Source organism: Desmodus rotundus, chromosome 1, assembly GCF_022682495.2.
Source record: "Desmodus rotundus isolate HL8 chromosome 1, HLdesRot8A.1, whole genome shotgun sequence".
Taxonomy (NCBI): Eukaryota; Metazoa; Chordata; class Mammalia; order Chiroptera; family Phyllostomidae; genus Desmodus; species Desmodus rotundus.
This window is the reverse complement of record NC_071387.1, coordinates 144,540,714-144,564,787: the sequence shown is the minus strand read 5'-3', so window position 1 is coordinate 144,564,787 and position 24,074 is coordinate 144,540,714. Positions and strand designations below refer to the sequence as shown.

Genomic DNA, 24,074 nt, shown 5'->3' with positions numbered 1-24,074 from the left:
GCATCCTTGCTGACACTCTTTTGTCTTTTTGGTAACAGCCATTCAAACAGGTGTGAGGCGACCTCTCACTGTGGCTTGATTTGCATTTCCCTGAGAGTGATGTTTAGCACCCTGTATGCCTGTTGGTCATCTGAATGCCTCCTTTGAAAACTGTCTATTCAGATTCTCTGCCCACTTTTAATTGTGTTGTTGTAGACTTTGTAAATTTTGGATATTAACCCCTTATCAGACATATTGTTTGCAAATATCTCCTGACATCTGGTTTTTGTTTTGTTGATAGTTTTCTTTGCTGTGCAGCTTTCCAGTTTGATGTAGTCCCATGATTTTTCTCCCTTCTTTTGGAGTCAAATTCATTAAACATCACTAGGGCAGTATTTTTTAAATGGTGGGCAAAAAGTTTAACTACATGTATTATTTTTCTTGATCTTCATTTCTGTTTACAAAAATCTAACTTTCATCACTCTAGGCATAGAAAACATTTTCCTTTTTCCCTTCTAGGTTCTTTGACTGGTCTAATAACTTAATTGACATAAGACAAATTAACAGAAGAAAAATAAAGTTTGTATATATTGTACAGAAGCCCTATAACACATGACTCAAAGAAGTAAAGGTAGGAAGTTTTATTGTCTTTTAGACCCTGAAACAACACATTTATGAAGAACTGACAGGGCAGAGGCTGTGGGCTTGGGGAAGTAAATGAGGAGGAATTAACGAGGTTTATGTACACTGTCCTTTCAGCCCTGAATTGCATGTCTCTGGTGCTAAGGGTGCCTTACTTCACATGGGGGCTTTATGACCCACTTTCAGGGGGGCAAAGGAGGGGGAGAATGTCTCCTTGCACTGCTGTTTCTCAAATGCCTTTAAATCAAAATAAATGTCAATGTAGCACACTTTGGGGTGACATATTCTGAACCCCTACACCACCTACAGATGCATAGTTCTCTATCATCCGTAAGAGAAAAATACTAGTTTTATTTCAATAATTTTATTGAATCTTTTCACATCACACCATTTATTGAAAACCTTTAAAACACCAGTGAGACAAAAACAACTTTAAAAAAAAAACCAAAACATACATACAGACAAAACACCTCTTCTGGCTGAGATAATATTAACACGCTTCATTGTCAAATCACAAATTTTTGTTACTCTGCCATACAACTTGGCACCATATCAGTGACACTCAATGACTCAAAAGAAAGACATTACAATAGATTAGAGAAAGCGAATTGTACAGCTATTTGAAAGAGAAGAGAAAGCAGAAATGCCAAAGTGAAGACTCATTCAAATTCTAGTGCAAGGTGAACTGTTACCAAGGGGATTGTATTTGCTCATGTATTGTTGAAAATAATTAATTCGAACCTCCTACTCTTTCAAGAGCTAGCTGAGTAGTCTTTTTTATGTTAACACATGGGAGTAGCAAACCAAAGTCAAACACCCCCACAATCTCAGTTGAAAAAAACCAGTGTCAAAGCAGCATATTGTTTTACTTTGTGAGATTTATGAATACACAGAGAAAGGTTGAAGCATTTGTGCCCAACCTGCAAAGTAAATATTTTGTGCAGTTACAACAAAGGCTTTGCTAAAAAACAAAACAAAACAAAACCCAGCTCTGAGTCGTCAGGCCTGTGGGCAAGGTTTCTGATCTCTCCAGTTTTGCTTCTGAAAACACCAGCTAGGGGCGAATCCCCCCAACCCGTAGTCACTTTAGCCATTTTGAAATTGGCCACTTCTTATTATTTCATATTTGTAACATCTAGTGCTGGATTGAGGCTTGACTGAATTTATAAATTTAGGAATTATTTTTCATGGGCCCTAAGCGGCTCAAAGTAAAGAGATTTATAAATAGATTTAGCAAATCAATTCATAAATTCACTTAACACAGTAAGTTAGTATTTACTATGTGTTTCAGTTTTTAATTCAATCGGTTTCCGACTATCTAAAATTAAGAAATTGTACAATGTAAGGCAAGCATAGCACACTTCAGCTCCATGGCCGAAGTTGGATTATGTGAAAGGACCAGTGGGCCTCTGCAACATTTTAGTGGAATCATATTCATAATATGAATTAATCATACTGAATTAAAAAACACTATTCTGAGTTATTATCACCTTAAGAAATGTAGTGCATGGATATTTGCTTTTGGCACCTATGTGCTGAAGAAATAAAGCAATCTTTAAATGAGAAAGAGCATGTCAAAATTTATTTCACTTATTCTTCTCTAAACTCAGTTAAACATATTTGGCCAGCATTTAAGTGCTTGAATGTTAAAGATGTTTATATTTCAACTAATTTGGAATGGCAGTTCAAAATTGAGTATTTTGCTTTCAACATTTCAGTTTTAGTTTTAATGTTAATTTGTATTCCTTGTCCAGAGACAGAAAGTAAGACCAGCCTTTCTCGTGTGGGCTTCAGGCTGTTGATCTTGGTGAAATGCTCATGTAACTGAATCTTCATGCTAACTCCATCGAATCATCTTGACATACCTCATTTTTAGCTGGCTAAAAGATTCTATAGATTTTTACTAGTAAATACTCGATTCCATTCAGATTCCGTCCCAGAAATTTCCCATAACTTGCAATTTTTAGAAGTTTACTCTTGTCTGAAACCAGTTCCCTAATTATAACAAAAATGAAAGTTTTAAGTCAGTTTGAGATATAAGTATCTAAAAATGTACTTAGCAGTTCAAAAGCAATGAACACAGTTTAAATGCCAGAGGTTGGACTCTGAAGGAATAAGCATAAACTACAACACATGGTCAGTGGTGTTTAACTTTATTTTTCCCCTCTTGGTGAAAGTTGAAAATGGAAAACTTAAGTGTTTCAGTAATTTAAAAACACACAGCACAAGACAGTAGAAAGACTTGCTACCTAGATACTGCTTCACACTTTGGATCTCATTTTTGGTTCCAGTACTACTAATCACAAAAAGTAACCATTTTGCTGATATTTAACAAGTAAAATAAATCTGTATGCGTTGTAGGTTGGAAACATCAGTGCAGAGTCACTGCACTGTAATGATGAACTGTGACCACGCGCATGAGGAAATGAAACTTTAAAATGTTTAATGGTGAATCAGTCAAATGCGTGTCATTTTACTATACAAAGTGCTTCACCCACTGAGGAACATACAGAGTTTTTCATTAAACGGATTAACAATTTTTTTGCTTATTATTCGTTGAAATTCTTTTCCTCATCCATAAAAAGCAGGGACAAACTTCCTTTAAAGTCCGTATTTTTCTTCAGTATTCACCCACGTAAGTTTAAATACAAGGCAGCAAGGACAAACCTGCTTTTCCCTTTGTGCATATCTAGTTTGGGGTATGAAATTATAGACAAAAACTGGAAGAAAATAAAAACTGAAACATTATTTTATGATGATTACACAGAAGGCCAGCAGCACAAATTCCCAGGTGAATTTTAATTGTGTCTCCACTAAGACAAGTCATTCAGAAATGAAAGGCAAGTGACGTTCCTTTTATTACACAATTTGTAAATTTAGAAACAGCAGTAGTTGTCATGATTATTTTATTTTCTATCTCTGTTAAGAGAGGATCTAAAAAACAGCCTGATGACTCACATAATAGGTAAGCAAATCAAGCTTTATAAACATATGACGAATATTAAGCTTCTGGCATTTAAATGCTGTGTTTGGATATGCCCAAGTACACTGTTTGCCTTTAATCTTTGGGTTCCTTGGCTTGTTATATTTTATTCTGATATTCAAGCAGAAAGCGTGTGACTTCGTTTTATGCAGTAAGCTGATCTAAGAGTAAAAAATTTGTTGAAGGAAATTCCAAGTTTTTGTGTGTAGATAAAGGGCTTTACATAATAAATACGCAGCCATTAAAAAGTTATGAAGGGACAATACTATTTAAAACTTCAACTCCTGATTACAGATTGCCAAATCTAATCCTTCTCATCCTCATCACAGGCGACATGATTTATTTGCTTAAAGGAAAACCACGAGCTCTCCGTACCATACACGGTATTAAGGATGACATACCAATATCAATCAAGAAGGTGAAATAAACATATAATAAATATTTAAGTCAGATGGAATAATTAAGCACTGTGAATTTTTTGTTTGCTGACTTTTTGCTTCTGCCCAAGATTATTTTTAGTTCAGTATGCATGCTACACTAGCTAGAATTTAATTCATGAGTATTATTTTTACTGAGTTTTCAAAATTGGAATACTTTTGACCCAAAGTTGATACCTATGCCTTAAAAAAAAAGTTGCTGTAGTCAGCATGGGCTTCTTCTACCAGTTTCACTTTCTAATCCATTTTCCCCAAGTGTTCACTTTTACCCCTCACAATTGCATAATAGTGTCCAGATTATGTCTTTTAGACCAATCGGGAACTTAAATCTCAAACGCTGTTCTGAAGAAGTGTGGAGTAAATAATTTTGGTAATCTGTAAAACAGCTGCATGCAGTGTGTACTGTACTATCACAGCACCAAACCCTTTATAAAAGCCCAGCACCCCTTCCTCCTGCTTTATGGTATTGACACAGTCTCTCATCCCCTCATACTGTGTATTAATTGGAAGCACTTCATAGCCAAGGTCTGTATTGTCGATTATTGTGCGTGTTCCTTGAATGTGAAGGCGGTGCAAAACTGTTTCCAAGGGGTAAAGAATAACATCAGAGCAAAGACTGGCAGCAAAGTTAGCAATAAGTTCTGGAAAATAAGCATCCAACATACTCTGCACCGGGCTAGTGCTCTCAGCTGGGTGGCTATTATACGTCTTTCTCTTTAGAATCAGCAGGACAAACTTCTGAATGATTGAGCTGATGATGTAATGAAGAACCCCGTGCAGCACGGTAGGGAAGATCAAGGAGAGAAGAGGAAGCAGTCGTTTGCTATGAGGCACTCCCATGCCTATCACCCTTCCAATGCCTTCTTTAACACATTCCAAAATTCCAGTATTATCTCGAATTATCTCACTCTAAAATAAAAATGGTGAAATGAGTAAAAGTTAACATTTGCTTATTTTGCCACAAAAAAGAGCTCTTTTCAGATCCCTTTTTAAAAAAGATTTTATTTATTTATATTTTTAGAGAGAGGGAAAGAGAGGGAGAAAGAGAGAGAAACATCAATGCGTGGTTGCCTCTTACACGCCCCATGTTGGGGACCTGGCCCGCAACCCATGCATGTGCCCTGACTAGGAATCGAACCAGTGACCCTTTGGTTCACAGGCTGGCGCTCAATCCACTGAGCCACACCAGCCACAGCTAGATCCCTTTTTAAATCCTAACTTACTGACTAAAGAGGGAAAACATCAATGGTTTGCAGACTTCAAATATTATCTAGGGGTTAGAGAGCTGGAGGGGGGGAGTTGGTGGTGGAAGGATGAGCAGAAAGGAAAAAGGACTCATGGACATGGACAACAGTGAGGTGTCTGCTGGGGGGAGGTGGGTATACGGGGACTAAGTGGCAATGGAAAAAATATAATAAAGATTATATAATAAAAAAAGAAAGAAGGTGAAGGGATCAGTCAAAGAACATACATGAAGGACCCATGGACATGGACAACGGTGAGGAGACTGACTATGGCAGTGGGGGATGGGCTGGGTGGAGGGAGGCAAAGGGGGAAAAAGTGGGACAACTGTAACAGCATAAACAATAAAATGAAATAAAATAAAATAAAAACTTCTATGAAAAAGCCAAAAAGAAAAGCAATTGTATAAAACAGACAGCAGTGAAGCTGGGAGCTATTTTTATTGGAAAAGGGGAACTGGGAAGGAGCTGTGGGGGGGCACGTCTGGTTTCCCAGCCTCAAGACGCTCCTTAGAACTAAATTTTGAAGAGCAGTGACTACATGACACCTAAAGAGACAGTATAGTGCTCAGAGTTCTCACAATGGGTTTGCACCCTGCCTCCACTACTCACTGTTTATGTCACCACTGGAACGTTATTTAACTTCTCCTGAGAGTCCGTTTACTCTTCTATAAACATGGAATTAGTACCACCCACCTTTCATGCACAGAGTTGCTGGGAGCACTAAAGGAAAGAAAGTCTGAAGCCAGAAGGCACTTAATAAATGTCAGTCATCATCATCTACAATGTCTCTGCTTTTTTATAATTTTGAGGACATGTATAACAAAGTTTGTGATAGAGATTAGAGTCATGGACAGTCAGGAAAGGAACAGCTAAGAGGTCAATTTGGCTAGAGCAATGACTGAAGAAGTGAATGAAGTTAAAAATGTAGTCAGGGGCCATACTATTCCACCAAGTAGACTTTGGCTTTTAGTCAGATGGAAAATAGCTGGTTGGCTTTACACGGAAGATGGCCAAGAAGTAATTCATGTTAACACTGGTTGTTGTGCAGAGGAGAACAAGGGCAGAGACTGGGAAACCAGTGAACAAGTTATTGCATAATCTAGAAGAGAGATGATGGCAGACTAGACTACCAGGTATTAATGGAAGGAAAGTGCTTTAATTGTGCTTTTATCCTAAAATTACAGCCAATAAGAACTGCTGGTGGATTAGATGTGGGGTATGAAAGAGAGAAGTCAAAAATAACTTCAAAGCTGTTGGCCAGAGGAAGCTGACCAGCAATGCATTTTACTCAGGTGGGAAACATGGGTGGGGTAGCATTTTGAGGGAGAGATCAAGAGTCCAGAAATGTTAAGTCTAAGGTGTAAACGTGGAGTTCACAATCTAGACTATAAACAAAAGCTCCAGACTGGACATGTAAGTGTGAGTTTCCAGCAAACAGACTATATTTAAAACCATGAACTAAATAGACCTCTCCTAACCTACTCCATCTCCATCTGACCCCTTCCCACTTCAGTCTATTTTTAATAGAGCAGCCGAAGAGATCCTAACAAGGATATGCTAGATCACATCACTCTTTGATTCTAATCCACCAAAAACTTTCCATTTCCCCCAAAATAAAGGCTAAATTATTGCAATGACCTACAAAGTCCTATATAATTTCTCCCCCTCTTAACTCTCAGAACCCATCTAATGAGTTTCAACTTATATTGGCCTCCTTTTTGCTCCTTGAGCACATGAGATACACCCTACCTCAGGGCCTTTGCGCTTGCTTTCCCTTTGCTTAGAATGTTCTTCTCCCAAATATCTGTGTATTGTAAAAGAGAAAGATATGCAAGAGGAGAAATCTAAGAAGGGGGAAAAAAAGGTTTCTAGAAAATCAGACAAAAGATATCAAAATGAGGCAATTAGCAGGTAGAACCTGGGGCAGGAAAAATAGGAAGTGGATACTGGGTTAAAAAAGCAAACACAGTGAGCTGGGTACTTTACATAAATTACTCATTTAATATTTACAGCTCATTTTATGTATTAGTTAAGATTTAGGAAGGGTAAGACATTTGTTTAATGTCACAGATCGAAACAGAAATGTGATTCCGATATGTCTGTCTACAGCGAAAACTTGTTTCCCTCCAATATATCATGCTACTTAACTGTTTTTTCTTAAATAACCAACTTCCTGCTATTCCCCCCCTTATCTGTACGAGGATATCTCATAGAGTAATAACTATAAGCAGCAGCCCCATACAAAGGTTTTAGCATTTACTTAACACAATGTCAAATGTAAGAGGAGAGAAAAGTGTATTTGGGTAACAAGATATTAACTTCTGTTAACAGAAATTAATTCTAAAAAGTAAATAAATAAATAAATAAATAATGGAGCCAAAAACCAATTAAGTGGAAAAGAGTAATTAGAAGAGGAAAGGCTGATTAGTGAGGGTTTTATAGAGAGAAGGAGCTCATACATATAGAGGACAAACACGTGCTATGAGACAGGTGATACGCAATTGGATTTTGTGTATAGGTGAAGTTAAACTATCTTCACCTTATAGTTGTTTTTCTTGTTGTTGTTTTAAACATTTAAAAAAATTTTAATTGTTCAATTACAGGTGTCCCCATTTCCCCCACATTACTCTCCCCTGCCCTGCTCACCCCACTTCCCTTACAGGTTTAAGTGTAGGAACCATATGGTGTGAAAGTATTTTAATCTGGTGTACTTGAAGTGCCACCATGTGGTTAGAAATGGTAAAACAATTTAAAACACTAAGCTTTCTTTAGCGTTACAGCACTTAACATACCATAGCATCAAATGTTCTTTAAAAGGCGTATTTAAAAAGAATGCTATCAGTAAACTACTATGCAGACCACCTGCTCACTGTTAGGATGACTATCTATCATGTTTTATGCCTAGGTAACTTATTATCTTATGATAAGCCATAACCATTTTGACTTGTCCTTAAGAGTCTTAAAAAGTGAAAAAAAAAACCCTATGAATTCTTTGTATTCAGAGCAAGTCATAAACTGGGTTCTGAGATATCTGAATGAAGAGTACAGTTGTCTATGCAGAGATTAAAAAATTAAAACTAAAAGTGTGAAGTAAGTTTGCAAAGGAAATATACTCATCAGCAATGTGCTAGTATATAACCTCTGATATATGAGCACCTGCAGAATAAAATTTTAAAAGGATATTGTCTTAAATTTTTCCCTTTACAATCAGACATATTTAATACTCCAAAAAATATTCCTAAATTGAAATGTCTAAAAAATAGCTCACCTGTACTGTTTCGATTAGACTTGCTGAGTAAAAAGGCATTGCCACCACGTAAGTTAGGCTGTAGAAATTAAAACAAATTTATCAGTACACTGGAATAAGATGCTTACACTACATTTTTAAATATACATTTTAATATATCAACATAATTTATATTGAAGCCTGAATGACGTTTTTAAGGTTCTCAACTATTAATACCTATAGCCTAAAGATACTTAAGAAATCCGTAACAGTGAATTTTTATTCAACCATTAGAGATGAAAAATTAAGTATTAATAAGAATGCAGGGACAGGCTGCAAAGAAAACAGATTTTATTTTAAACCAGTATAAATTGGAGGCTAGTTTATGATTCACTGTTTGGACATCTACCTGCTCCCAGCTAATGTGGCCCTGTAACACTGAAACTTAAGGTTTAGGGTGAGGGACCCATTCCACTGCTTGTCTTTTTAGTGATACCTGAACAAGTGCAGTGTTCTGCTATTACCCTGTATCATCATCATCCATTTCCAGACTTCCCACCCAGCAAAGCTAAGTCAGTCTTCTACGGTAAGTGAAGTCCCCTTTTATTATTAAAAAATGATATTGCACAGCTTTGCAAAGTTGTCCCCTACCACTAATATTTAGACAGAGTAGTATTACAACTTTGCAAGCCTGCAAAATATAGTTATTTTAAAATAATATCAAGGTGGGACTTACCTAACCCTATGGGGCCAGGTCCTGGCAAGTAGTGGTTTTCAGGGTGAATGGAACATCACTAAGTAATAATGTGCTGGAACGCCCCCACAGAGGGAGCCAGCAAGCTCGGGGGGTTTCCCATTCACAATCTTCAAAAAAAATTAAAAAGTGAAGAGTAAAATTCTAATCTACAAAAATGGTCAGTGTTGTCAAATCACTAAGTGCCTTCAGGACTACATTTTAATGACACTAGGGTTTTGAGGTTGCTCATCACCACACAAATAAGTTTGTATCTCTGATTAATAATCAAATAATAATACTTTTCTTGGTAATTTGGGTTAAAACATTGAAGACCTTTGCTGACTTCCTAAGAAAAATTAGGTTCTGATTTCAGCCTTTCAAACTGGAAAGATTTACGTTAAAGATAACATATATTTCAGGATTTTATTCCTAAATACTGTTACTTGGCCTTTTGAAGTTCTAGTCCCATAAATATTTCACTGCTCTAACTTCTTTCAGTGTAGTTATTTAATAAGATTTTTTTCAAGCTCTAACACTCTAAAAATTAATGGAAATGTTCAATATAAATGCCACTTTTGATACTTACGATTTCAATAGAAGATGTTCTCCTATTTGTTTAGGATTCCATTTATGTGAAACCTCCCTAAAAAATAAACATAAGTTTAAGTAAAACAAAAGCTATGTTATTTAAAACATCTTGAATTAGCTCAACTTCCAAAAAGAAGAAAATCTGTAGGAGAAATGTATCCTAATATATCCTAATGGTGAATATTTTCCTTTCTGGGACACACTTCAAATGATTGTGGTGGTTTGAAAAGAAAAACAAAATGTTCAAGGTATTTTTGTATGTGTTGACAGAAAGGTCTGACAGAGGAGGAAGTTGTAACTGATTACAAAAATGAAGATGAGAAATTAAGAGAGATATAAAAGTGATAGGTTGAGAAAAAAATGGATGGGAAAAGGAAATGGAAACAAGGAATAGGATAAAGGGGGGGTGAAAGCTTTAAAAAGTGCATAAAAATGGGAATCACAAACAAAACAAACCGAAGTAACTGTAATACAGAATGATGTTAGTAGTAACACAGGGTTCCCATCCCTGGCCTCTGACTTGAAGTCCGCACTCTGCCTGCACTCCCTCCTCTCATCTCATCTGGTGCAACAAGGAATCCTATAACAGAAGCAGAGCAGATACTGTCACATTTGTTTTACTTATGAGAAAAATGAGTCAAAAGGCTCACAGGGACGTGTTCAAAGCAGATAGGCAGAACACCAGGTCTGGAACTGAGATCCAGGACTGTGTGCTTCCTGCTGTTGAGGTTATTACCTTTGGAAACCAGGAAAGAGAAGAAAAAGAAGGGAGGCAAGCTGAAAGAAGAAGAAAAAAAGGAAAAAGATATCAAGGGAAAATTCCAAAAAAGAGAAAAGAATATGTAGAGGCAAAAGGGAAAGTAAATGAAGAGGAGAGGGGATGGAAGCGTGGGTGGCGGGGCTGGGGGGGAGCAAGGGTGAGGGAGAATAACAGAGAAAGCAGAGAAAGGGAAGTGTAACATCGGGGGACACCAGCTGCTACCAGCTCCTCTGATGAAACCGGCACCCACAGCATAACGGCCACAGCAGGAAACTGAGAAAAACATATTCTGTCTCAACTAAGTGAATATAGTCAACATTAGGAGATAAAAGAATAGGTAGATTTTATATTAAAAAAGAAAATTAGTCACTAATAACGTAAGTGCTCTAAAAACAAACCCGATACCATTATATCATTATAGTATGCGAACTTTCCTACATTTTCCTGAGACTGAGTGGTCTGCAGAGAAATTTTTAGAAAATAGAACAACTTCTGATTTACAAGATCTTAGAGAGCCTTCTGGGTCATGTTCTGATTATTAGAATACTACAAGCCTGAACAACCACAGAAAAATATAGCTGGAATAACATTCAATGATTAAGTTGAAAAATGTAAAAAAAAAAAAAAAAAATTGGTCTCTCACCTTACTGACAGTGACTTTATGATTACAAAACAAAATATGCTCTGTGGTTTGCCAATCATCTGGGCACTGCTATGAGTCTTTTCACGGCTGCAGAAGGTATCGCCGCAGGTCATTATGACATTGATTGTAAGTGTGAAACTGCCATTAGCATCAGGAACAGATGAGTCTGCGACCTGCTTTTCTGAAAGGACTGGGTCACCTCCACTTTGAGTACAAAACTAATTACTACTGCCAATTCTAAAAATCATTAGGATTATTAAAATAAAAGAGAGAAAAATAGGATTTAGAATCAAATATTTTTTAAAATTAAGATTTTCGTCCTGGCTGGTGTAGCTCAGTGGATTGAGCACCAGGCTGCCAACCAAAGGGTCTGCCTGTTCGATTCCCAGTCAGGGCACATACCTGGGTGGTGGGCCAGGTCCCCAGTTTGGGGCACACGACTGGCGACCACACATTGGTGTTTCTCCCCCTCTCTTTCTCCTTCCCTTCCCCTCTCTCTAAAAATAAATAAATAAAATCTTTTTAAAAAATTAAGATTTTCTTCCTTGTATCTGTTCTCTACTCCTTCATGAAGTGGGTAAAACTTATTGCCACAGCTCTAGAAATTTAAATCAGCACATTTAAGTGCTTTAGGAGAGGATAGTGTAGAAATCTACTTCTGATTAAACCTTTTCATAATTCATTATTAGATTTGAAGACATATGTAAATACATTTAATTCACTATTTTCACAAGCAAAACCTGACCTTCACACAAGCAACAAACTTAAGTGACTTGCTTTTTCTCAAAAGTTTTCCATTTGATAGACAAATATATATACTTAATGCATAATCAATACAAAAAAGCAACAGAATTTTAAAATAACTATATTTAAAGTCTTTACTTTCCATTGCCTCTGATTTCACATGCTTAAATAGCTTCCCTCTTAAAAACTCTTCCCTCGACCAAACCCAAACCTCCCATCTTCCAGCTACTTCATCTCTTGTCACAGTCAACTTTCTAATCTTGCTATTTCCATGTCCTAACTTCTCACTCACCTCTAAACCCACTCCAAATTGGACTCTACCCAATTATTCTAACAGAACAGTTCCTGACAAGGTTCCCACGACCTCCATGTCACTAAATCCAATGGATATTTTTTAGTCGGTACTTCGCTTGCCCTTTCAGGAGCCATCAGACATTCAAATTCCCTTTTCCTCTAAGCGCTCTCTGACCCTGTGTTCCACTATCCCACACTCTTCTGGTTTTCTCAGCTCTCCGGGACTCCACTGTAGACTCCTTGCAGGAGCATTTTTCTAACCCAGCCGCCATTCTGGAGTTCCTAGAGGCTCAAGCCCTCTTTTTTTCTTATTTTGTGATACTCCTTCCCGGGGTAATCTCATCCATCTAATTATAACTTCTATTACCTTCAGTCTAGACTCCTCTATACGTCAACCTCATATATATCATTTGTCTACCGAAAACTCCTCCTGGATAGAGCAAAGCACCTGAAAATGATGCTGCCCAAAATGAAACTTAGGGTCTTTCTTTCCTACTCTTAGACTCTTGTTAGTGCTAGGATTTTGCTTACCTTACTTAGTTCAGTCATCACTTCAAAAGGAGACTACAGCCAAAAAATAAAGAGAAGGCTGAGAGTTGGAAGGGCAGCGGTGGAAGATTTGGAAAAGATCATCAAGAGCAAAGATGTGTCATTAGAGGCCAAGGCTAGGATCATCGACACCCTCGTGTTCCTAATTACTACATATGGATGTGAAAGTTGGACAGTGATGGAGTCTGGTAAGAAAAAAAAAATGTTTGAAATATGTTGTTGAAGGAGAACTCTACAGAGACCTAGAATAAATTAAGCCTGAAATATTACTGGAAGCAAAAGTAGCAAAACTGAAGTTGCTCTATTTTGGACACATCTTAAGAAGGCCGGGTTCTTTGGAAATGACAATAGTGCTGGGAAAAATAGAAGACAGCAGGAAAAGAGGAAGAGCAAATATGAGACGGACTGACTCCGTAAAAGAACCCATAAGCATGTGTGCAGAAGCTGAGCAGGGCAGATGAGGACAGAACATTGTGGACATCACTCATTCACAAGCTTGCCAGGTGTAGGAGATGATTCAAGGGCACGCGTGTAACACACACACGCTTAGGAAATGAAGTTATTGAAGAAAGATTTCATTGTATTTTTAAAAAAAGGTATTTAAAGTCAGTGAATTCAGAGGTGTCATCAGGAAAAGACAATGTGAGAAGAAACAGTGAGATGTTTATGCTGGTCAACTACAAATGTGAGCTGAGTCTAAATAATTTGGAGTTCAACCAAATAGTTTCCTTGAGAGACAATTACACGGACACCCTTTGTTAGAGGTGCTCCTGATGTCAATGATAGGAAAAATGCCACATGCAAAAAAGTAAAGGGTACTTCAGGGTAGAGCAACACAGAGTCTAACTCACTCTACCTGGGGAAGGTCTGCAGAAAGATTTGGGAAGGGTCTGGGTGGTAAATGGAGATCACAGATGCTGATTCTGTGCTCGGTCCACTTTGTGTCATTTAGTCTACACTATCTCCTTAGGGAAACTCATCCATCCCAATGTTTCAACTGCTACTTTTATGCCACTACATTCACTGCTATGCCTCCAGCTTCAAATTTGAAGATTCTGACCCATGGTTCCAACCTCTTAAGATGTTTCTCCTAGATGTCTTACAGGAATCTCAAACATCATCTATGGAAGGTCAAATTCCTCATCTCCTTTCCATTCCAACTTATTCTTCATGAATTCTTCAACTTGATTCCAATCTATAAATCTCAGTCACTGCTGACAATTCACTCTTCCATGTGCCCATTCCCAATCTATCACCAATTACCAATTGTACAGGGTCTGGCAAAAGTAATGCCTGTTTGACTGTGGTTGGTAGGGTAATAATGAATGTGGGTGTAATAATTTATAGTTTTAATTTGAACGTTTCACCTAAAATGTCATATGGTGTGCTTGAGTATGATATTGATATGTTACAGAATTGCATGCTTATGATTTTATAATAAAAGATTTTGTAATAAAAAAGGGGTGTTATTTGCGCCAGAATCTTGTACTTCAGAAATGTCTCTCCAGCTCACCCCTCTCTGTTCTGTTCCACAGTGCAGACCCTTCTCACTCTGGCCCAATTTCCTGTAGAGTTCTGCACAAGCATCTATCTACCAGTCAGTCCTTTCTTTGTTTACTCTGCCAAGTGAGTATATCCTCAAACAAATCACCTGTTGGGAACCGCCCTGCCTGGTTTCAGAAACTGTAACCCCTCATGGCTAAGGCTGAGTAAAAAGACCTTGGGACCATAAGTCACTTAGGAGACAAAGCTGATCTTCATTGTAGGGGCACCACCTCTGCCCCCTTTCACCTCACCCTGCTTGGCCCCGGGCGGATGACTGGTTAGCCAATGAAGGGTAAGATTCCTCAAAGGAGGGATGACCTAAGACTCGAAGGGGTCCTCAGGGAGGGACTTGGGGGGGCTACAGAAAAAGGGGGTGATGGACCCTCACCCTTCAGCTTTGATATAGCCTGAGTCCTCATTCTGTCTGCAAGGAGTCTCCTAATGTCTTGGATGCCTTACTTCCCCTACCTGACTTAAGCCTGAAACAATGCAGGTCAGGGGTGCAGCCTAGTTCTGGAAAGGGTGGGTTCCCTGGGGTGATCAGGCCTAAGAAAGAATGCATAAAGTCTTATGAAACCTACTTTGCTAATACCCTCAATTTAAATGATAAGGGTCCAAGCAGGAAATAAGTTTGTTCCCCAAAGTTTTATGGCCCTTTAGCTATCTGACCCTGACTCAAAATAAGCCCTCATAGTTCTTTGAATGTTATCTATTGTTTGATCAATACTGCCTGACAATGACTGATGAGCTTTACATATATGCCCTGTATTCCTATGCAAATTAAATCCAATAAAAGCCCACTAGGGAACAGGTTCTTGGCCCTTCTCCTTTGAGAGATCAGCCGCCTTTCCTCCCCAAGCAAATCATGTCTTGGTAGACTTATTCTCATCTGTGGTGGCTGAGGTGGGGGCCCTGTGGGTGGAGCTCCCCCCCACAATCACCCACATAAAACAAAACAAAACAAAACAAATCCCTTCCGAGTTCCAATTCCTGATAGTAAATCCTAAGTCCCTTACAAAGGCACTGGCATGCTTCTGTCTAGAACCTCAGTCTCTTTTCCCGCTATTGCACTCCACCGATGCCCACTATTCTCAAGCACAGGACACATTACCCAGACCCTCCGACCTCCAATGAGCATGCTGTCACCTCTACTCAAAACCTCTCCTCCTGCCGACTCAATTCCTACACATAATTCTAGGTCTAGCTCAGATTTCAGTTCGTTTTTGATATCCCTCACAATAACTCTAGCAGTGTTCCTTGGGCTCTGAAAGAGGTTTGTTTACTTACAGCACCAATCAGGGTGTACTATAATTTGCTTACATGTGCCTCCTTCACCAAACTGGCTACTTAAAGAGCAGAAATTGCTCACACAGCCATATTTGTTCCTTGGTTGATCGTCACTGATACAGCAGTAGGAACTGAAAGACATACCCCAATAGATACTATACCAGGAAGCATTTTCTTTATTTTTATTCAATAAGATATAATGAATAAAATTTATTTTCTGTTTCTTCTCTTAGCTATTTCAGGCAAGTCAAGTTTTCAACTTCAAAGTATTTTTAGAAATTATCATATCTTGTCATATTTTTTATTTAGAAAACACCCAAAAAGTACCTTGGTAAAGGTGTGAATTCACTGATTATTCCCTCTGCTCCAAGTGTGATTCCCTGGACAATAAATGTACTTCCCATTCCTTTCCAAAGGGCCCTTGGTCCCTAAAACGAACAAAATTTATGATTATTTCTATTAATGCTTAAAAAAGAAACACAAAAAGGGTCTTAATAAAACTCAATACTGAATGTTTACTGATATTTTCAATGAGGCATTATTGAAAAGGACATTTTAGTACAGAACTTCAACTAAATTAATTTCTAACATTATTTTAATATTTGTTGGGTAGCCTACATTTAGGTCAAGAAGAACATTTCAACTAGTTAAATATTTCTAATATTGATTAAATATCCCTAATACTTAATTTTGGCAAGAGTGTCAATTCACTGATTATTCAGTGACACCAGAAAGATGTCATTTTCATGTTTTATTAATTTTAGTACAAGAGTTAAGATATTTTTATTAACTAAATTATAAAAACTATTGTTGCTTTAATTATTATTAAGGCCAAATAGGACTCATATTATAAGTAACTTTAACAAAACCTACAGACTAATTCTCACCTGAGTTTTGTTGAAGCTGTACATAATGTTGACGACCGTAAATGGAGTGAGATGGTGATGCCGAGCATGATAGTTAACCTGTGAAAAAGATATTTCGTGATTATTTTGTTGTTTTGATAAGAAATAACAATGATAGACAGTGGAGTCACAGCATAAACAAAAGTTCAATTTGAAAGTCAGCATAGATTATGTATAAGCAAAATTACTCTTGAAAGTGCTTTAAATAATTTATTAACAGTAAAGTACATATGGTTATATAAATACAACTTTGAAGACCAATGCACAACATACACAGAAATACAGAATATATAATAAAGGCCTTGTTGTTTGACATTTCTGTTTCCTTAACACTCAAATTACATTCAATGTGACAAAACATTCATGCTTTTTAACAGACAGAAACCACAAAGAATTTAGGGAAGAGGAGATATGTGTCTCCCAATAGCTAGTATTTTTCAAACTATAAACAATTAGTAAATCATAAAATCAGTAAAGGGAATCAGATCAATTGTTATTAAGTGAAATAACTTTTAAAAATATCAGGTGCATCACATATTCTAAAGTTATTTCATAAAAGAGTTTTAAAGTTACACACGCATATTATCTGCTGGATCACAATACCATGGTGTCACAATTTATAAAATCTGTCTAAAATTCACTGTTTTGGGGCATACACAACTATTCATGCTTTGTAAATGGCTATTTCTCTATATACACTTATTTTTAAGTGCTAAGCATAAACCTCTTAATTTGTAATTACGTATATCTTTTCTAACTCAATTTTCAAAGCAGGTAAGTTATATTATAGGAGATTTGCCACACTGTGGTCAACTGACCCCTGAGAGTCTTTAAGGTAACAAAATCAAATTACTTTCTTGATACTAAGACATGATTTGCCTTTCTCCTTGTGTTGACATTTTCAGTAACAGAAGTGATGGGTAAATTGCTAACCCCTTAGCCTGAATCAAGATAGTAGTGCGAACTACATTTGTGTACTAATTATATTCTTCATCCCATTTCCTTAGGAGGAGGAAAAAGCCACTTTCACTAAACAATGTCTTTGCTGAAGCAGTAAAATACATTAATTTTATAAAATCTTAACCCTTGGGTATATATCATTTTTCTAATTAATATTTGGTATGTTGCATAATGAAGTGACATATGGCTGTTGTGCGGAGGAGCACTTGTCTAATGAAGCCACAGGCTGCACTAGCCACTCTTCTCATGGACACCATTTCCTCTAGAAAAACTAACAGAACTAAAGCTATTCACACTTAGGACAAACACGCTTTTTAAAATGAACAAAGTGAGCTTATTGATTAAAAAGAATCCAAAATAATAGTATTTGTTGCCAATAGTATATTTGAGTATACAAGCAAAAATTAGAATTCTGGGACACCTGGGACATCAAGAGCTTACCAACACTGAAACACTTCTCTGGTGAGACTGGAGTGACTTTAATGATGGTGTTTTTTTTTAATACTGTATAATCAAAAGATTATATAACTTTCAGAGGACCTATATAACTCAGTAAACTAACATTTTTCAATTAATGAATTCGTGATGTAACAGAATCATACATGGGTAAAAAATCCATTCAACATGTGGTACAGATCAATAGATTTTAAAGTAACAAAGTATAAAAAGTTAACGGATGTAATTTCAGATTTCACATTGCAAATAACCTTTAAGACACTACCACTTACTGAGTTTAGATGTAGTATCATAAAACAGTATGTCAATTCTCTAAAATGAAATATAAAATACTCCTACTTTCAAATACTTATGTTTATAAGGTTAGACATTCTTTTTTCTTCCAACAACAACATATTGCAACAGACGGACTGAAGGGGGCAGATGTGAAAATCTGGCTGTCTTCTATTGTGCCAGCTGTTAAAAATATTGGGAGAAATAGTGTTTTTTCATTATAAGGTTATTTTAATATCTAATGGGTTTATTAGTAGTTTCAGCAAATTAAAAATATATATCAAAATGTTCCCAGTTCTGATTTTCATAATAGTAAATATTGATAGATATAAGCCATATAAACAAAAGTTCTTTGGAGACCTTAATTTTTACAACTTAAAAGGTTTCAAAGACCAAGAAGTTTGAGAACTTGACATGTTATAACTCCTAGTACATTCCACATGGAATAATGGCTACATGGTCTCAGCCATTTATCTGACTGCCGTACTTCAAATCAGGGTTAGGATTAGATTTACCTGACATTGGCGGCGTAGAACAATGCAAGGATGAGCCAGCACATTTTCTGTAAAGAGACTATATAAGAATAATTTATAAATATATATAATATAGCCAAAATTTAATTTATAACATATATGTACCCAAAATTATTTTTGCTTGAAGAATCATACATTATTTTATGTTTTCCATTTTTTAAAGTAAAAAATACAAAGAGCCCTGGCTGGTGTGGCTCAATGGATTGAGCACCAGTCTGTAACCCAAAGGGTTGCCAGTTCAATTTCCAGTCAGGGCAAAATGCTGGGTTACAGTCCATGTCCCCAGTAGGGAGCATGAAAGAGGCAACCACATATTGATGTTTCTTTTCCTCCCCCCCTCCCCCTCTGGCTACAAATAAATTAAAAATATTTTTTAAAAAACTGTCCAAAAATAAAAAAAAATACATAGACATGTTTGCAAATTATTGTACCAATAACAAAATTAATATGAAAAGAATTAAAGCCAGATCTGCAAACTGGTAGGCAAGGGAAACAATATATAATACTAAAATGTATAGTATAAAGATGAAACTACATTTCTGTAATATGTAATATGGGAAACTCCTTTCCTAGACAATTTAAATGCCCCTTTCAATTACTTTCAGATAATGTCTTAGGCACAAAGTTCGCATCAGAAGAGCCATCTATTTTTCATGAATGTCATTCTATAAATTTTGGTTTTGATGTTCTTTGCCTTTAAGGTACAAGGATTTCCATGACCATGTTAACTGATGACTATTTTATGTATAAAACAGTTCTTTTGAAAACATTCCTTACAAACAAATTACAACCATGGCTTAAGTACTACCAGTCTCACATGCCTACAAGGCTGTGTGCACACACACACTCACACGTGTATATACAAACACAGAGAAAATAATTTATCAAATGGACAACAGCTTTAAGTCTAAATGTAAAGAATGTTCAATGTAAAATTACTCATTTTCTGGAGGGGAAGAGATAATATTAGATTTGATTTATTCTTTGGATAGATACATGAAAAGTGGTACAATATTCCTCACAAAATTATTTTGTGATTATAAAATTCAATGACTATTCTCTATCCTTATGGGAAAAAATCAACTTATAAATTTTAAATAATCATTTTTCCTGCAAAATATTATTCAATATTTAATCTCCTGCTACAAAGAACAATCTAAAGAAAACACTACCCATGACTTATCATTACATTAAAAACTTAAGTTAAAAATCTTTAGATAAAACATTACCTTGCAAGTCCAATACCAAATCCAGCAAATCTACTCAACTGTTCTAAAATAGAAAAAATAAGAGTACTCATAACCAATATTTAGATTTACTGTAAAAACAACAAAACTGTATTCCATTAACATGATATTCACTTAAAGTTTAGGTCCCAAAGTCAAACTCTGCTAGGGGCCAGGGAACTCATCGGAACGAGTGAAGTGTGGCAAGGTGCCAGGCACCACTGCTCTTCGGCTCCAATTCAGGGTTGCACCGAGGGACTATGGGTTCAGAGTCTCTAAGCTGTGATTTTTAAAAAAGATATTATCATTTTTATGCAGTATCTTCTAATTAAAAAGTATTGGCAACTATTTTAAAAAGGATTGAAACACTGTTGGCCAAGTCAAACACGTCTGTAGGTAGAATCTGAGGGCTACCAGTTTTCAACTCCTGACAATAAATACACAATTTTTCCTGTGGAAGGCTCTAACTGATACTTACACCAACAACCTTACCTCCCCTGCTGGGAAATTAGTCAGTCCCTGTTAGTAGTGGAGAGCATCTGTTAAACTAATACTCACAAGTAAAACACCACAAGATTATTAAATTGAGAGTACTTAGAGTAATCAAAGTGGGTAAATAAGTGGGTACATACCTCCTTGCTTTTTCTCTATCTCCCCAAATTTTAAGTATTTTGAGAGCAGTTGTTTAACTAGGTCTTTGTGATAGACTACTGGGTACATGTGTGCTGCTGCTGATGGCATTTCCATAGTCTTAACAGAAAAGTTCACAGCTGGAAACATCTCTATGCACATATCAAAACAGAAAAAATATTTTCTCCTTGACTAAAAACATCTCAAAATCATGATGATAACTTCGCACAACCCCAGGAGACTAGTCATCAAATTTCAGCTGTAATACAATATTCCCAAGGGATAATTTTCTCTCATCCTTTCTCTCCTCTCTTGCCACATCTCCTGTCCCTGCTTTTTAAAATGAAGCAATGCCCTCGCTATTTCCTAACGGTCAGAACAAGGTCGTGTAAGCATGTCCATGAAGAAACTACTTGATTCACTCGTATTTTGAAAACTGTACAAGTGAGAAAGCAGCTTCTTTTGCCCAAGTTAAGGTACTTTCTTCCTCTCAGCCTTTCTTTTTGTGTGTCCTGATCATCCCCTAATGTTAACAGGCAATACCATGATGTTTCCTGGAAGGCATTTGGAAGGTTTACTATTGGGAACTCTGTAAGGCTCTCAGGACTCTAACCTCCTTGCAGTTAAGACTCACCAGCCTCTTACTGCTGCTAAAAGAATCCTGGTTTCATCAAGAGCTCCTCCTCATTATAACCATCAGAGAAGAAATTATGAAAAGATAAGCTTTCCTGCCTAAGAAGGTAACTATGTAGCAACCATATGTGCATTTTGAATTATTTAATTTATAACCTGCCAGTGCTACTTCTGGGACCAATAAGAAGAAAAGCGAACTGTTCACACACAGAATCACTGGTTCTCCTCCACATCATTTCCCCACCAGACTGTATTTAGACCGGGGCTACTCCTCTTAGTTCACCCAAATCAAATAAATACTATTGAACCTCCAGGTCAAAAGAGAAGAAATCAGAACAAAACAGGTCTAAAATATACTTAATATTTCATGATATAATCTACTATTCTAACAATTTCAGGAGAACGGGAAGAGGTAGCCATTGTTTCCACTCAAGAATAAAAAAGACATTGAAAATATTGATATCTAAATCGCACAGTATCGCAAATAAAACACAGGTCTTCTGACATCCTACAGAAAATAACTATGTCTTGAATTCAAAGTCTCATCTTGAATTCAAAGTCTTATCTTGAAATTGTGTCAGTGATTTTTGCTCCTTAGTGAATTTTTAAGTCAGAAAAAGGAAAGCAGAAGGTGCAGGCATTTCGCAGTTCCGTAAGTATTTATTGAGCTGCCATGGGGTGCATGAATTTAGGATCTGTAATTTAATACATGTAAAAAAGTGTGATTTTAGCCCTTTAAAAATTAAAAACAATAGGGGGGAAATGGGACAACTGTAATAGCATAATCAATAAATATATTTAAAAAAAAATAAAAAAAAAACAATAAAATTACAACTTCTCTATGTATTTCAAGTGACTCATTTAATATGATTAAGTCTCAATTTGTTATTACCATAAGTTTTAACAGAAGAAAATGGGAAAGTGGAATCATTTTCCCTTCTACCACAACGGGGTTTGATGCCAGGGGGTAGTTTGGTATCTAGAAAAGACACCACTCCTATGATTAAAAGGGACAAGGAGGGAAACAAGTATTTTTAGCCTACTATGTGCTCCATACTGCACTAGGCGTTACTCATATTTCATTTGATTTAACACTTAAAAAACCCTGTTATTCTTCCATCCACATTAATTAAAGATGAGAAAAGTGAAGGCTCACAGACCTTTACAAAATCTCTCAGCTTTTAAGAGTGGCAGACCCAGGTTTGAGCCCAAGCCTGTCTGTGCTGAAAAACTCTGTAGACACAAAGCTCCAATTAACTGCACCAAAGAAATACAGCGGTCATTTAATTGGGTATTGTTCACATGATTCCCAATAAACGATAAACAATCCAAGTTCCTTCTTCCTTGCTTTAGACAGATCAAGGGCTGTAACATACCTAACCCGCAGAATTTATAAATTCCTACCACGCAGCCCATAGCTAAGACAGGTGTCGTTTTTGGAGGTGATCCCGGAGAAAACATTTCGGTGAGGACGAGGGAGGAGGACCGCCTCAAGGACAGAGGACGCAGAGAGGGCAGAGGGTGTGGTGCGCGTTAGACCTAGAGGCCCCGGAGGCCCCTCCGCGCGGTTTGTGGGGTCTGCAGGCCGCGAGGCCCTGCCCCGCCACTCCACCCACCCCTACCTTGCTCCCAGCGTCCCTCACCGCTGCTCTGCCCCGGCACGCTGCCGCCACTGCCTCCAGGAAAGGGTTCCTCGTCCGGGCCCTCGGGGGTAGAGGGGGCGGGAACTCCGTAGGGCGGACTCTTCTCGCCCCAGTGCAGGTTGCGGCTACCCGGAATGTCTGGGGGAGTGGTCACCCAGTGGCCCAGGTCCGACGCGGAGCTGAAAGACCTTGCAGGGAAAGCGCCGCCAAAGCCCTGCTCATCTCGGGTACCCCCGCGATAGCCCAAGCCATCGAAGCCGTCCGGGCGCCGTGGATGCATCGCAGACGGGGCAGGATGAGACGAGCCCACCCGGAGCCCACCACCGCTGGGGCCACGGCGACTTCTGGCCACACAGACAACCCTCCTCCTTCTCCTCCTTCTCCTCCACCTCGTTCTCCGCCACCGCCAGCACGTCCGGGTAAATTGACAACCGGAAGTCACGTTGCAAACCCGGAAGTTCACAGAGCACGTGATTGTAGCCTCTTCCTGCGGTCATTAGAGACGCGGTTGCTAGGGACACAAGCCAGGATTACCCGGTCAACTCTTAAACTGTTACCGTTAGGGAGGAGGAGGTGGTAAAATAACTATGGAGTTAGTGCAACACAGTGCCGCAAAAATCCCGAAAGGAAATAGGGATGGGAGATGTGGCCTGGATGAGAGGGGATCAAATAAAGATGTTTCAAAACGAGATAAAACTAACGCGTCCTGGGATCTGACTCAGCCAGAAACGTCCCGCTCCCCGCAAAGGCCCCCAGATCTAGGTCTTATTCTTTTCTCGCTAGGCTAGTGTCTCATCTATCACAGGGCAATTATTCAGAGGCTCGAGGTCCAAAAAGATCGTGACATTACATCTAACTTTGCCTCCCGCTGTTGGCGTTTTGGATAAAATCTATTGAGAGGTTCGGCCCAGTGAACACAAAGGTACTATGGACCGCTTAAGCGAGCATTAATAAGGAGAGTCAGGGGAAAAACCCGCCCTCTTCCCTTCTCCTCTCCGGTCACCCGGCCATTCCCCACCCCCCATAGAAACTCTCCGGGACTTAGCAATTAAGCATGTTGCTTTTCTGAGGCCACAAAACAACTACAGATCGTTTTCTGTAGGTATTTTCTGGTGCATCTAAATGAAAGTATTCATACCTTTAAAAATTGAGACCTTA

General features: G+C 37.8%; 1 protein-coding gene across 4 annotated transcripts; it reads right to left on the bottom strand.

Moving 5' to 3' along the window:
- Window positions 1-969: 969 nt before the first annotated feature.
- On the bottom strand, window positions 970-23,344 carry SLC25A46 (solute carrier family 25 member 46). 4 transcript variants are annotated; one of them, XM_053911332.2, is made up of 9 exons: window positions 22,896-23,344; window positions 20,643-20,792; window positions 20,014-20,056; window positions 18,767-18,824; window positions 16,545-16,622; window positions 15,985-16,085; window positions 9,834-9,890; window positions 8,554-8,611; window positions 970-4,950 (listed from the first exon to the last, which is right to left on the bottom strand). In XM_053911332.2, exons 1-9 carry the CDS (start codon window positions 23,194-23,196, stop codon window positions 4,372-4,374), a joined length of 1,425 nt encoding a protein of 474 aa, XP_053767307.1. In that variant the 5' UTR covers window positions 23,197-23,344; the 3' UTR covers window positions 970-4,371. The 4 variants fall into 4 exon arrangements, with proteins under 4 accessions (XP_053767307.1, XP_071075489.1, XP_053767310.1 ...); XM_071219388.1 differs by having other exon boundaries at window positions 22,917-23,344; XM_053911335.2 differs by lacking the exon at window positions 20,643-20,792.
- Between the last annotated feature and the right edge of the window lie 730 nt (window positions 23,345-24,074).